The sequence below is a fragment of the Balaenoptera borealis genome, assembly GCF_965194805.1.
Source record: "Balaenoptera borealis genome assembly, chromosome: 4".
NCBI lineage: Eukaryota > Metazoa > Chordata > Mammalia > Artiodactyla > Balaenopteridae > Balaenoptera > Balaenoptera borealis.
In genome coordinates this window covers 39,234,274-39,250,705 of record NC_138861.1, presented here as the reverse complement: position 1 = coordinate 39,250,705, position 16,432 = coordinate 39,234,274, and the positions used below count along the sequence as shown (strand labels likewise).

Genomic DNA, 16,432 nt, shown 5'->3' with positions numbered 1-16,432 from the left:
ACGTTTCCTGTGAAGAGTCAGGAGAGTGAAGTTCCAAAGGGTAGCATGAGGTCATGTAAGAGAAGTCTTTGAAGGACAGGCTAATACTTGGTCTAAAGCTACTGGCAATGAGAAGCTTATTTAAGCAAGGCAAGAAACACAGAACAGAGCTGAAGCAAATTGTCTATCGTTGATGTAGGCAATGGAAAACAATTCTTGTATCATTACTGGACTGTGATGTTTGAGTTGAAGTAAGATTTCTAAAAAGGAGAAAACAATTGTGGGCCAGAGTACCAGGGACACTGTGATTTAAATTAAGAAATATGTATTGGGTCTTCATCCTGGTTCCTGTGATGAGGACAAAAGTGTCTTCTGTTATGTTAATGAGGTGACTTTTGAAAAGCACCCAAGGATAGAGGCTGGTTGTCAATGGAGCCAACCCTGCCATTAGGGGCTTAGAATCCTCCCCCATGCCCCCATCCCCACCTCTGGGTAGGAGAGAGGGAGTACAGATTGAGTTCAGTCACCACCAATGGCCAATGATTTAATCAACTATGCTTATGTAATGAGGCCTCCATAAAAATCCAAAAGGACAGGAGTCAGAGAGCTTCCAGGTTGGTGAACATGTGGAGGGGCTGAGAGGGTAAGGCACCGGGAGAGGGCAGGGAAGCTCTGCGTCCTTTCCCTGTACCTTGCCTTACTCATCTTTTCCATCTGGCTGTTCCTGAGTTTTACCCTTTTATAATAAACCAGTAATCTAGTAGTAAAATGTGGTCTCTAAGTTCTGTGAGCCACGCTAACAAATTAATCAACCTCGAGGTGGCAGAGTCCTTGGAACCTCCAATCTAGCTGGTCAGTCAGAAGCATAGGTGACAACCTGGACTTATGACAGTGTCTGAAGTTGGGGCAGGGGAGTGGGGGAGGGGTCAGTGCTATAGGACTGAGCCCTTAACCTGTGGGATCTGACACTATCTCTGGGTAGATGGTGTCAGAATACAGTTAATTGCTTGGTGGTACTGGAAAACCCCCTCATTGGAAAACAAGAAGGATAAGGTGAATATTTAAACAGTTCACTGAATCTAAGACCCCGATAATAATGGTGAATAACAATATGAATATTTTTAACTGTTAAATTTGATTATAGCATGGATAAGAGTAGGAAATCATTTAAGCAACAGAATCACCAAACCCATCATTACTCCAAAAAATGTGGAGTTTTCAATTTCAAAACTGTAATCAATATGTTAGTCTAAAAATGCATACTCTATTTAACTCATTTATCAATTGTTTCAAAATATAATATTATAAATGCTAATTTTGATAATAAAAATCCTATTAATGAATTGAGCTGTCTCCTAGAAAACCTTTTATTAATCCAATCATATTCTATAACCATTCAAAAAGCTTGGGAATGCTAGTAAGAGAAAACCTGTTTTAAGGAAATGAAACATCCTAACTTAAAGCTACCCCGATTGTGCTACTTAAGAGTCCCAATGGAAAAATGCTAAATATTATCCAAGGTCTCTCCAAAACCAAAGCCCTGGGGCATAACACACTCCTTCAAGAATTATGTTCTAAATTAACTCATGTTCTCCTAGATCGTTCATTAGAACTTTATGACCAGATCTGGAAATTAAAAACCATCCATATTACACACTCTGTCAATATTTTATGCATTTTATGAAGAAGGAAAACTGCTACACTTTAAATTTCTCATTGGCTCCCCACCTCCAAAAACAGCAGTTTGGAAAGTATGACTCAGATTCTCACCTGGCAGGTAGAATACAAAATGTTCTCTTTTCACTCATGAAGACAAGCCTGGATTCATGCCAGGAAGAATCTCTCTAGCTAACAGATGAACATTCATTGATAATATTTTAAACACAGGCCTTTGTACTGAGATGACTTTTATTTTAATATTTAGTGAAAATGAGTACTTACTTGGCTTAAGCTTACTTAAATGACTCCCTTCACCTTGAAAACAGTGTGAAAGTTTCCTCAACTGCTAATGATTACATCCCAAAGGAAAGCTAAGGATGAAAGGCGATGACACACTGAATATTGCAAAGGTGAAAGAGTATACCTAGTATAGAGATTAGAAAACTGAAAAGAACTCACAGAGGAATATATTAATATTCTGCCCAATTCGCCCCTCAAAATGTATAATTATTACACCCATGTAAATGAAAAGAATGGTGATGCTCTTCTTTTTATACCCTGCCACGTTTCCCTTCTAATGTGCTTACCCCTGGGTCAAGCAGAAAACTATTCAGCTAGAATTAACAATTAATGCAGCTTTGATATATAATGCAAGTTTAAGCCTTTAAAATAATCTGATGTAAGGGAGGGGATGGGAGAACAGGTGACAGCCCTCTCTGGATCTGGCCACTCCTCCAGTCACAAACTGTGAATGTGCACAAGAGTATGCAGGGCACTGCCCCTGCTGGTGGAGTTTCTTCTCCATTTCCTGTTTCCTTCCACATAAGTGGGTTTATATGAGTCCCACATCCAAGGCTGGAGTGTAATTTTAAGCTCATTCATCAATGTTAGTACCTCATATATCAGTTTTAGACACCACCTAAAACTGAATATACCAACTCAAGGATAGATGTGGCACATATTACAGGACAAAGTGAGACTACAATTTTGCACAGAGAGTACACCAAATACTTTGTTTTTAATATCCCCTGATTTTTTTTTTAAAGAGTGATTATGTCTTTTTTTTTCTTTTTTTTTTAATTAAACTTTACAACTACCAGTTGGTCTTAAGGGAATTTTTAGGTACTGTGAAATTAAGGTCAAATTCAAAAAGAAAAATTTTCAGATAGAAGTTGAGAATACGGAAGGCATTTACTCCTTAATAGAGAGATGACATTTAATTACATTTTTTTCTTGACTTGTTTTAACCTCTTTAACATTATAAGAGATTGCCCATAAGCTCAGACAAGCACAGATCTCAGAGACTCTACCCAAATGGCCATTCAGCAATCTCTGTAAAGCTCTAGGAAAAGAACTAGGAATAACTGAAGTTCCAATCTGGACACTTGCATGTTGTGTTGTAAGGGGGGGACACACAGTATTCTGTCCACCAGGAACAGCTGAGATGGCTGAAAACTGAGAGAATAAGACCAATGGCAGAGTTGTGAAACTAGGAAGAAAAAAAAGAAGATAAAGTAAAATTTTTCAGAGAAGAGTAAGCACATAAAAAGCCTTTGAAAAATAACCATCTGATAAATAAAAATGTGTTTAGCTTTTCCCAAAAACCAAGATATGACATATATTTAATCAATCATTTCTTTGAGCCCTATCAGGAAAAAAAATACTTATTCCAACAAACCAGTTCAGCTTTTTACCCACTTGCAGGCATTTTAACTATTCTCTGTACGTGTTGCCTTTAGCATTTCAGGAAAAAGCCTTTAATATCCTCATTTAAAAATACTTACATCATTGCTCTCACTCCCTAGGATGCTGTCATTTTCATATACCCATCATTAAATGAACACTGCATCCCCAGTTCCTTTTTCATTTTCAAAGGAAGATTGGCCTGGGCTTTATTAACATATAAAATCTATTTTTCTAAAGGGAAAAAGATACCAAAAATCAATGAAACTTTTCCCTGTGATATTAAAAATCACTAAGTGGTCTTAAATTTCCTGCCTTTTTATGCTTCTTTCATGTCAGGAACTTGAGATATATTTTGAGTTGGCTTTTACCCAGAGAGAACTTGAGTTGGCTCAAACTTGAACAAGGTGAACAGTGGCTTCTTAAAAAGAAAAAAAATCTTTTTGTAACACTTTTACCTGACAATTCACCAAAAAAGAGTGTTAATTCAAATTACTATTCAAAGACACGAAATAAGTGAAGGCAGTATGTTGCTTTCTTAACTTTATGCATAGGAAGGGCTGAGACCGAAAAATTTATCCAGAATCACACAAATAGCCAAGGGGGGTAAACCAAATCGGATGATAGAGTAGATTGCATAGATCCATCAGAAAAATGATGACAAGAAACTCAAAGCTAGAAGATGATTATATATGGCAGACCAGTTGGTTTCACCCAGTTTGCCACAGATAACTTTGTGGCAGGCAGCCGTCATACAAATTGGTAGTCTGTGACACCAGGAGCCTCCAAGTGAGAATGGAGACAGCTTAAAAAACCCTTAATGTCTCTGGAAAAAACTCAAAGCACACACCTTACTAGGTCATTAGCTTCAAGTCTACACGAAGGTTTCTTTTCAATATCATCTATACAACATTCAAGAACACTGGCCCAATTATCTTTTTGATCCAACACCATGTTCTTCATGGAAAACACTCATAGCAATAAATAAATTTGTTAGACTTGATATGGTGATGTAAATGTTAATTTCCTTTATTTGTATGTGTTATTCTAATACCAGATAACAGAGTATAATCATAACAAACCTAACAGTTCATTTGCTCTAAAATTGCTCTAGATTAAGTTGAGCGTGGTTTAACACATTGAGATGACTTTTATTTTTGTTGTTCTCAGTATTTCTCTTTGGGAGTAAACTAAGAAATATGTACCTTTTCTAATCCTGTATTTATAAATGAAAGTCTTTGTTACCAAGCATTAGATGTATTCCTATCCAAAAAAAAAAATCTACTTTTGAAATCTGTTTAAAAACAGACTTCCTAAAAGTAAAATCATCTATCTAAAATATATTACATATTCATAGTATATAGATTTCTTTTGTTCAGATTGAAAGTCTTGCTTAGAAGAAGATAATTATAACACCAATTATAGGGCTTTGTCATAGGCAGTGTAGCATAGCAATTAAGAGCACACAAAGTCTAGAGCCAGACAACCTGGGTTCACATCCCAGCCCTGCCATTTATAAGCTGTAACCTTGGGCAAGATACTTGAATTCTCTTTGCTTCAGGCTCCCTATCTGTAAAATGAGAATAAAGATAGTCTCTACCTCATAAAGTTGTTATGAAGATTGTTGAATAATGCATATGGATTATTAAGTAATACACTTGAGACAGTGTCCCACAAAGAATACATAATATGCAAATATTAACTGCTACTTTTAAAAAGTCTAATAAATGACAGCTATTATTATGATGAGGAGGAAGAGGTAGAATGTGAGAGGAGAAACAGATCAAATGGTTCCATTCAAGAGAGCTAGAATGATCCAAAAACAACTTGTGCCACTGTGAAAATGTTTAAAACAGCTCTATCAAAGTGATTTCCAGGGTCCAGAACCTGAAGAATTTTTTCAAATCAATCATAATCCGACACATGCTTTTGAAATTGCCCAGTTTGTATAACCAATGGTCTAATATGAAATTTTGAAGCTTCTCAATTCCGTATTCAAACCATGTTTTATACTTTTTAATGATCCTTTCTTTGTTCGTTTCTTTATTTTTCCTGAACACACCTTTTCCCCTCAACCAGGTTATCAGTTACTTTGATAACAAGAATTTTATGTTATTCACATTTATAGCCTACTCTGTCCCAAGCCAGGAAGAAGGTTGTTAAACATATACATTATTAAACTTACATATGTTATTAAACCTAAACAACTAATCACCTCCATGGCTAATATTTTAGATTCCTGTATGGGACACAAACTTTTATCACTACTATTCATGTTTAATAAATCAATGCTTTATCTAGTGTTTTAATTCAAATTTAATTCAAATTTAACTCAAATTTATAAATCAACCTAGATGAGATTTTAGTCATGTGTTTAAACTTTGCTTGGTGCATGTCTGTGTACTAGGCACTGTGCCAGACATTTTAGATGTATTGTCTAATCTAATCCTCATAACGATATGAAAGAGGTACTGATATACTGGCTTTAGAGTAATGGAACCAAAGCTAAAAGAGGTTAAATAACTTGCTCGAAATTACTTAATCCCATGACCAAAATCGATGTCTTCATCATTTTATTCTCCACTTATGCATCGTTTTCTCCAACTTCTCATAGTTTCCCTTCATTAAATTAAAATCAACACACAGCATAAACAGTTTCATATTTAAATAAAAGAATGATTCAGTGAAACTGGTAATATCCACCAGCTGCCAACCAATTTCATTTCCTATAAGTTGAACCAGATAAGTGAGAAAAAGTCAAAACTTTTTCTCAATCAAACAGATACAAATATATTATGAGCTAGAAATGTATAGTTTAAGGGAAAAACAGAAAATTCATTAAAGTAGTACAAACATACAGCCTTGGCTTCTCTTCTGAACAAACCAGGTTTCCCTGTAAAGCTCCCTTAATTTTCTTGTATTTCCACTCATTCAGTTCCAATAGTAATTGCAATTTCTACAGAAATAAGGCCTACAACCTCTAGGTACTCTATTTTTATAAGTACTGCAACCAGTGTTTTTCTTTACCAAGGGAACCAAATCAACTTTTAAACTCATTCCCTTGGAGCAAGGGTCTATAAACTTTTTCTGTAAAAGGCCAGGTAGTAAATATCTTAGGCTCTGTGTACCATATGGTCTCTATCACAACTAGTCAACTCTGCCATTGTAGTGCAAAATTAGCCCTAGACAATACACAAGCAAGTAAGCATGACTGTGTTCCAATAAAACTATAATTATGGGCACTGAAATTTGAAATTTTGTATGTTTTTACATTTCACAGAACATTCTTCTTCTTCTTTTGAGTTTTTCAATCATTTAAAAATGCGAAAGCCATTCTTAGTTCACTATTTTCCTTTGTAACATTGTTCACATGCATATGTAAGTAACTGGTTTTTGTATTTACTTGAATAATACTATGTTCCCCCATTAGACTATAAGTTCCATGAGGACAGGGATCATATCTGTCATTTTTATTGCTTTCACCAGTACCTGATAGGATAGTGCCTGGCATTCCATACATAATTGTTTAATCAATTAATCAATGAACCAGGATTCAAGCAGTTTAACTCTTCTGACTGCTTGAATCTTGGTCCAAGCAGTTTAGGTCCAAGATTCAGTCTTTAGGCCTTCTTTTTGTTTTCCAGGCCAAGTCATGAATTCTGTATTTTGACCCTTTTGCCATTTTGCCTCAATTTGTTTTAGAGGAAAATAACTCATTTTTGCCTCATTTAAAAAAAGTATTTGTTACATTGTGTTAACCTAGATACACTAATTCTCCCTGAGGGTTTTCATCCCCTTGGAATTTCTTCAAGTTACTGCTTCACATCACAAAAATTCCTGATTCCTGGGTGTGGAATCACGATAACCACAGAATCTATACTAGAAGGAGAACAGTGGAAAGGCCAAGCCATCTGATTACCAAATATAAGCAGGGAAGCTTCAAATGTTAACTGAAAGTCGGGGAAACAAAGGCATGAAAGGGAGACTATTGGTTATAAATCTTTACTCTCACAGTCCTCGAGAATTTAGGGGGAACCACATTCAAAATTTTACTGTATTGCAAAAGGTAGGTGTAAGTATTAGTACCAAAAAGCCAATGATAATGTAGTTTAAAACAAAAACGAGCACAATTCCCTACAACTCCAAAATGGAAAAGACATCGCAAGGAAAGAAAGTATATTTGATAATAGAATTATGTGTCTTTTTAAAAAAAAAAAAAAAAAGCTATTGAAGCATCAAAAGAAGAAGTGCATTTCACTGAAGGGACTGAGAAACATGAATATTACAAAATGGACAATCCCACCAAATTAAATATAATGTTCTGGAATACCCCTTCTCCATCTATTAGCTCTAATTCTGTAACCCTTCAGAGGAAAATGGAACTGCAAAAGAAAACTCCAATTATGTCTCTGAGCCTAAGGCATATTCAAGCCTTAGTGATCCAACTGGAATGGCTTTATAATTCAAAGGTAATCTGGTGATGTCAGTCAGGGCTTTCTCACCATCCTGCATCTTTCCTCCATCAAAGAAAGGAAAGAAAAATGCCTGAATATGATACAGCTCTAACAAAGAAACCTCTAACACAGAGGAAATGCTATTTCCCCTTGACACACTGTCATTAGCCAACAGAGGGCCAAATGGAGAGGCAGGTGTTTCCTGGGGAATAGGATAGATCAGCAAGGGCATAATCAGAGGTTTAAACAGGAGGACGACTTTGCCTAGAGGTATGTGTTTTGTTTTGTTTCTTTCATTTATTCCCTTGAAAAGAACCTGAAAGTATGGTGTTCCTTCTAATTTTTCCTGTCCAGGTTTCAATGAAAGTAAGAGATGTCTTAGTCCATTTTTGTTTTCCACAGTCTTTGGGGACAGAGAAATGTGTGTGTGGAGGATCAAACTTTTATGAAGAAGACACTCCATGAAGCATCAGACAGATATTTGAGAACATGGAAAGGTAAGCCCCTTAGCTGGGGAATTTTGATGGATATGCTTCATTTCAATCCAGGTTGTAGTCAGTCAAGGATAAGAGCAGACCTGGTGTTGTTCAGTGGCTAGAATTTGTTTGAAATCAGTGTTCTCAAGGGCAGGGAAATAAGCTCCAATTATAATGTGCAGATGAATGAATTTGATTCCATTAATTCATGCTTAATTAGGTACCTGTTTTGCTTTTTAAATTGCAACTTGGTCTTTCCCACCACTGATTTGGTCCATGCCTCCCTGCATGAGGATAAAAGGAAAAGGACCATTCCCCTCTGACTAGACACTGAACATATGACATTGCATGTTCCCATCAGAGAATCTGGGCTTTCCCAGCATGTGGGTTCCAGCAGTCAAAAAGATGCTGAATAGTAGACACAGTCCTGGTGAAAGCCTCATCCATCTTCCTAAGAAACCACTCCCTCCAAGCTTTACTTCCTCCAGGCAGGGCCCAGAGAAACCATACAGCAAGACATCCCTCTCTTTGAAAAGATTTCATTAATCAATCAAACAGGCTTAAGGAGAAGCAAAAAGTGTGGCTTGCTTTTCAACCAATCTGAGGCCCATTCTTTTGGATGTTTTTGCATGTTAAAATAGGAACTTTAACATTGATCACTTAGTTCTTTTCTCTGAGTGTTAAAAGGTATTAAAAAATTGTAAACCTTTATTAACTTTTTGATGTAAACCACTTTTCACATCAAAAGTGCTTCCTTATTTTGAACTGTGAAAAGTAGGCAAATGTGTTTTCTATAATGTTTACCACTTTCCAAGACATAGATTTAATATTACACAACCTTCAACATCCAAGACAAATTGATCTCTTCCAGTATAACTATAATAATTATAGTATATTCCCATAATGGCATGAAGATAAATCCAGATTGATATGGATTTCATTAATCAGATAACTGCTGAGACACGGGTTGATGTTCACCTTTGCACTATCTCTTGAAAAAAGGGCTAGCTAAGCAAATTACTATGGCATGGGCAAAACTATACGTAGAATGCTTACCTAAGTGAATCCATTTATATACAAATTATGTAATTGCAATGCATGAGCTGGCTGTTTTGATACATTACTTCCAAATCATTTGTCTTTTTAGTGTAAAGCTTCCCACAGACCAGGGGTCCCCGACCCCCGGGACTGCTACTGGTCCCGTCTGCAGCCTGTTAGGAACTGGGCTGCACAGCAGGAGGTGAGCGGTGGGTGAGGAAGTGAAGCTTCATCTGCTGCTCCCATGGTTCGCATTATGGCCCGAAACATCCCCCCACCTTCCCCCCACCCCACCATCTGCAGAAAAAATTGTCTTCCACCAAACCAGTCCTAAAAATGTTGGGGACCGCTGCCGTAGACAACACTTGTTTAGTATACTATTAGTGACTGTGAGAACTTGAATAATTTAATTTCTAGGGGAAAAAAAGGATTCAGATGATGTTTTTTCCTTGAAACTTGGAGCCAGGAGACTCAATTTAAACCCTTGGGCAAGGAAGCTCTAGCTTACTGATGTTCATTTTCATCATCTGAAAAGAAAATAATAATATTTTTTTATAGTATCACTGTGGGGATTAAACTGGATGAAAAATAAAGCAACTGCTGGAGTGCCTGGAACATGGTAGGTTCTAAATCAACACTTTTTGAATAGGGCTGTGAACTTTTAACTAAATCAGGCTTTTTCCTCAATACTGTAATCACTCAAGGGATTTTATTCTAGAAAATATAGAAAATTTCTCTTACATTCATCCCTTGATAGTTATTTTAGTACTATTCCCTTATTTACAATCTCTCTTTTTTTAAAAAGTCTATAGTACTCTATTAAAATACTATTTTTTAATATAGAGGGTTTTTTTTTGTTGTTATGAACACTACTTCAAGGGTCTTGTGATGATGGGGGATTTAAGAGTACATACTCTAAACTCCATTCCCTATATACCTACAATCCAGAAATAAGAAGTTCAAGAGCATGCTGGCTTTGGAATTCCCGGGGAGGGAAGAAAAGCAGTGAAAAGGTGGAAAGGTTTCATTCCAGATGTCCACACATTCTCAATGCTACCCACCACGGCCCTTCTAGAAATGTCTTCCTGTTAGTTGGGAGTGAATGGCTTTTTACAATTTGAATGATTAAACGTGGAATTCTTGAAGGCTCTAGTTTAGCTAAATTAAAAATACTTTCATAGAGGTTTAACTTCTAACATCTTAGTTAATTTAAAGTTAACACTTTGGTCAGGGATGGAGAATTTTAATTACTATAATCAACATCTGTGGATTATAAATTCCCAAACCATAGAATATTAGGGTTTTTAAAAATGGCTAAAACATCTAGTACAACATTCTTATTTGTCAGAATGAGAAAATGGGGGCCTGGAAAAGTTTACCACCTTGTCAGACATCTAATGAATGGAAGTTCCAATTCTAGAATTTATACCTACTGACTGGAGTCTAAGTATCATTTAATAGCACAATGTTTCTTCTATGAATGTAATCCCTTGAAGACTTAGCTCTCAAGAATAACTTGCGAATAGCTACCTGAAATGTAAGGCTCTGTCCTTTTGTCAAAATGACACCATTAATAATTAATTGGGAATTTGGTTTTATAAATGATTACAGAGGTAAGGGACCCCAAAAAGCAAAGAATAAAGAAATAGTAAATACATAGAATGAGGAAGAAAAAAGCCTAGTTTGCATGGACATTTTATCAAGTTTTAAGACAGAAATTTCAATGTATGAAGAGAAAGTCACTCTTCATAGTTACTCTGAGGATGCGGAAAGGGGGGGAACAAGGGCAGAGAAATGTTTGGTGGAAAACATAAAACAATCCCCTTTCCAACCAACAAAAAAAACTGCTCAGACTTCTTTTCATTTTTTCCTGTTTGGGAGTATTTCAGCTACCTACTCTGAATCTTGGGATACCTAGCCAATATCCACATTACAAATCGAGAGTCAGAAATAAAATCTCTGGAGAAAAACAAAATATTTAACAGAACCTGTTGAGGATACAGCTGGTTGACCAGCCAGTACAACGAACCCAAAATCTCCCTCAATTTGTTTGTCAGAATGTTGGAAAGAATTCCATATCTGGGGAAGGCATCTAAGTCCTCTCAGCCTGAGCAATGAAATAAGGAAGAAGAGACTCACTATTTCTGTTTTAATTTTAAAATACAAGTAGGACACAGCTCAAGAACCCATTTTGAGAAGCTGTAATAAGTAACTCAAAGCTCTTAATATGGATTACTCTTGTGTTGATGTTTGGTACCAGTTAAATGCTACATTATTATTCATTTTACATTAAATGTCTCCTCATAGTTGCTTCAATACCCACCAAGTCATCATGCCTAATCTTCAATCATTTCCATAAACCTCCCTGAGAATGTTTTCCAAGGAGGCTGAACATTTTCCAAGGAGGCTGAAAACCTCTACAAAGCTTCCTTGGAGGTGAATCCCCACGAGTAACTTCCTGTTCATGTGGCCAGGAATAAATTTCATATGGGGTTCCTTCAAAGAGGCTTGATAGTAGTGTGTGTGTGTGTGTGTGTGTGTGTGTGTGTGTGTGTGTGTGTGTGTGTGTGTGTGTGTGTGTTGTGTGAAGGTGGGGTCTCTAAGGCACAACTACCTGCTGTGTAAAACCCTAAGAGGCCTACTAGGCTTCCCAATATTCCCCTTTCTGAGCTGATTAACACCTTTCATAGTAATTATCCTCAGTAAACAAGGAGACTGACATAGTAAAATGTTAGGGCTGTAAAAATTGCAGTCCAAAATGGTTTTGCAAAAAAATGTACTTCTAATAATTCAGCCAAATCTCTCGCAATTGAGATTTTCTCCATTCCATGAATGGGTGCACCTCCTTCATACTCTGGCTCCCATCCAATTCTAAGTTAGTAGGTGTATTACTGTCACAACCAAACACAGGAGCACAGTCACTGCAGCCTAAAATGACAAAAAATAAAAGAGCAGACCAATTTTACACTGCACTTTCCCTTTTCACATCCTTCCAGAAAGAAAAGTAACCTAAATAATATCAGGATGAACTGAAAAGGCAGAAGGACCCTACTGAAATCAAAGAGGCAAGCCTACCTGAGCAGCCTAAATACTGAACAATGTGTTATTTGGGACAAAATAAAAACTACCCCACTTTGCAAAGGAAAGCAACTGGCATGACTGTTAAACATGCTGAAAATTCTTGTATCTCTATTAAAATTCTCCTAGATAGCTCTTTAAAAATCTCTGACTTCTGAAATTCATTGTTGAAATATGTGTCCAGTTCTCAATGGCTTCTCTTCTTTTACTGTCAGGACAGCAAGATTTTCTGCCCATATTCAAGCCTGGAGATTGACACTTTGCTGAACGCCTGACCAAACCACTCTAAAACAACAGAAAGAGAATGAATACATCTCCATGAAGATCTGGTACTGACCAGCTTATCTAAAACCCTGAGCTTTCCTTGGATCGCTTCCTGCACAACAACAAAATCAGGTTTAAAATGTGCTTTGTACAAAACAGCAACCCTTGTCCAAAAGCTGGATTTGCAACCAAGAAATAAAACCTCTTCCTTCCAGAGAGTGAACCAGTCAGCTTAGTTCATGCCATGAATATCTTTCTCCTGCAAAGTATGAACTCATTAGTAATGAATTATAACATGAACTTCCCTATTTCAGTTCCAGTTTCAACACAGCTGCAATTACCAAGGGAATTATCTTAAAAGGAGGGAGAGAGAAAAAGGGGGTTAAAAAATCATCTATAAATAGATTGTCCTGAGGATAAAAAGAGAACATAGTGAAAAAATGAACTTAAAGAAGACAGAAGGACACATGAGATACAGTTTAAAATATATAGAAAAATGTATAGAGTAAGCAATAGGATTCTAGTTCTAGCCTCTAAGATCACTGAAACATCTAGAGCCAATCATCACCTCTCACACCTTCAAACTTTCTCTTAACAACAACAACAAAAAAATCTGCTCTCAGCCACAGTCAAGTTCTTTGGAAAACCTAAATAAAATATCTAAAGAAGTCTTTTATAGCTTACTCTTTCATCCTTGGAAAGATACTGATCATCTGACTCAACTCCCCAAGAGGGAAGAGACCAATTCATCTTTGTATTTCCGGAACCTAGGAGAGCACTTGGCATACAGTAGGCTCTCAATCCATGCTAGGGAGATGAACTCAACTAAATAAGCCTGACTGTAGACCAGCCCTTCACCCAACAGAGCCTGAAGACCCAGCTCCCCATCCAGCCCCAGGGAGAGAGGCACGGCCCAGGAAAGGCATGCCCTCTGTCAGTACCAGCGCTGTTAGTGCTAGCTATCGCAACATCGGAAGTCTTAGGGCTCAGTTGTCTGGTGCCAATGACAATACCAGTGCTTACCAAATAAGTTATAATAATAAATATAACTTTACAGGTCTCACAGATTTCTTTGTATCTGCAACTCTAAACCTGCTTCCAACCCCCAAACTCCAGAAACCCAGCTAGCAGGTCGTCCAGTGAAAATAGCAGTGGGTGTCAGGGGTGTGCACTTGTGAGTGGGGCAATGGGTGGACTAGAGCCTGGACCTTAAAGCAGCCCTCCTTTGTTTTCAACAGGAGCCTGAGTCAGGGGTATAGTCATGAGAGAACTGTTCTTCGTTAAAGAAGGGTACGAAGACTATCTTACTTCCAGGAGATGTAACACAGATTCCCTATAACCATAGCAATCAGTTCAGCTGTAAGAGCCCTCATTTGTTCAAGGCACAGAGGCAGTATAGGAGAGAAAATACTATTACAAATAGGAACAATACGGTTTAATTTCAGATGCCAAAACATGATTGCTTCAGTATTGGACTCCCAGCCATAAGAAGTACATTACACTTTCTGGGTTTCATCTGCTCTCTTCTGGTCCTCAAGAGTAATATTAATTTTAGTTTCTTCCAGAAATAATGATTAACTTGCTTCCAGGACTATCCTGAGAGTGAAATAAAAAATTTGGTAAAACATATTCTTGGCAATGCGCTGTGTGCAGGAGAGCAGAGATAACCAGCCAAGGACCATAAAACAATGTCAATGTACACTTTTTTTTCACACTTTTGATGCAGTTTTTTTCGGGTTAGTATCCAACTTCCCTTGGTTAAGTAATAAATGTTGTGCTCCATGATTACTGCTGCTTCTCTCTACTTTAGTCTCCTTACATTTCTGGAATTAAAAAAAATCTTATGGAAGCTGCTTTACCCTATTCTAGACATTCAGTGACAGAAGAAGTATTCTTGATTTTCAAAGCAATTACTTACAATTCATTAATTAGCTAAACTTCAGCGATTCTAAAGTTTTTTAACTGTATCCTGGTATTTCCACTGACAAAACTCAATTAATATTATTTCAAAGGTACATAGATATCAAACATTTGGGAGGAAGAGAGAAAACTACAATAGAATTTTGCTGTCTATGAGGCAATCATTGCCACTTTCTCAGTTAGTTATGGAGTTCCTACCATGCGCAAACAATGTGAGACTTACAAAGACGGGGCAGATGCGTACCCCAAGTTCCTACCATGTGTAAAGTAATGGGAACTATATAAAGATGTGACAAAGATCTTTATTTCCAAACACTTCTGCCTAGAAAGGAAAAAGTCATTGGAAGCCACAAAGGAAATATTTTATCAAAACAAAGAACTCTGGAAATAATCCGTTTAATCAGAAAATTATTAAAGTTGTTACTTTTAGCTTAGTGATAATTGAATCGGTTTGATTAAAGTGTCTAAAATTTTCATTGCAAAATTTGAAGCTTCATAAAGCTATGATTTGAAGACTATTTCACTTCCCTAAAGCTCAGCCCATCTATCATACTTTCAAATCAAAGAGGATTTTAAAATAATGAGAAATAATTTCTTAAACGTACTGAATGTCTGGTTTGATTGTTTTTCTTTTTTCCTTGTGGTCCTGTGCCTCTCGCGAAAGCTTCCTTTCTCAAACTCCTTGGTCTGGGCTGTAAGTGACCACCAGCCAATACCAGCACCTGGCTTGTAAGGTGTTGGAAGAAAACAAGTTCAAGATAACTTTGCCCCATGACCACTTGAAAGAGAGAAATACATTTTAGGGTAAGAGTTAGAGCCATCCAAGATTTGCTTATACTCCTAACCACGAGAAACCATCACTATTTTTTTTTTTTAACATCTTTCTTAAAGTATAATTGCTTTACAATGGTGTGTCAGTTTCTGCTTTCTAATAAAGTGAGTCACTTATACATATACATATGTCCCCATATCTCTTCCCTCTTGCATCTCCCACCCTCCCACCCTCTCTATCCCACCTCTCTAGGTAGCCACAAAGCACTGAGCTAATCTCCCTGTGCTATGCGGCTGCTTCCCACTAGCTACCTATTTTACGTTTGGTAGTGTATATATGTCCATGCCACTCTCTCACTTTGTCCCAGCTTACCATTCCCCCTCCCCGTATCCTCAAGTCCATTCTCTTAAGAGGTCTGCAACTTTATTCCCGTCTTGCCCCTAGGTTCTTCTGACGATTTTTTTTTCTTTCTTTTTAGATTCCATATGTATGTGTTAGCATACTGTATTTGTTTTTCTCTTTCTGACTTACTTCACTCTGTATGACAGTCTCTAGATCCATCCACCTCTCTACAAATAACTCAGTTTTGTTCCTTTTTATGGCTGAGTAATATTCCATTGTATATATATGCCACATCTTCTTTATCCATTCATCTGTCGATGGACACTTAGGTTGCTTCCATGTCCTGGCTATTGTAAATAGAGTTGCAATGAACATTTTGGTACATGACTCTTTTTGAATTATGGTTTTCTCAGGGTATATGCCCAGTAGTGGGATTGCTGGGTCGTATGGTAGTTCTATTTTTAGTTTTTTAAGGAACCTCCATACTGTTCTCCATAGTGGCTGTATCAATTTACATTCCCACCAACAGTGCAAGAGGGTACCCTTTTCTCCACAGCCTCTCCAGCATTTATTGTTTGTAGATTTTTTGATGATGGCCATTCTGACTGGTGAGAGATTGTATCTCATTGTAGTTCTGATTTGCATTTCTCTAATGATTAATGATGTTGAGCATTCTTTAATGTGTTTGTTGGCAATCTGTATATCTTCTTGGGAGAAGTGTCTGTTTAGGTCTTCTGCCCATTTTTGGATTGGGTTGTTTGTTTCTT

General features: G+C 37.0%; 1 protein-coding gene across 5 annotated transcripts in view; it reads left to right on the top strand.

Moving 5' to 3' along the window:
- The window catches only part of LOC309627239 (uncharacterized protein), a 59,341-nt gene extending 43,804 nt beyond the window's left edge, over window positions 1–15,537 (top strand). For 4 of the 5 annotated variants that reach the window (XR_014243612.1, XR_014243613.1, XR_014243614.1 and 1 more), the window contains 3 exons: window positions 8,178–8,272; window positions 9,848–9,908; window positions 12,583–15,537. Coding sequence is in view for 2 of the 5 variants with exons in the window: in XM_082389043.1 (XP_082245169.1) it covers window positions 8,178–8,272; window positions 9,848–9,908; window positions 12,583–12,634 (208 nt within the window). In the remaining 3 variants the exon portion in view is untranslated. The remainder of the gene's footprint in view (window positions 1–8,177; window positions 8,273–9,847; window positions 9,909–12,582) is intronic. The other variant, XM_082389044.1, reaches the window with a different exon arrangement.
- The last annotated feature ends 895 nt before the right edge of the window (window positions 15,538–16,432 follow it).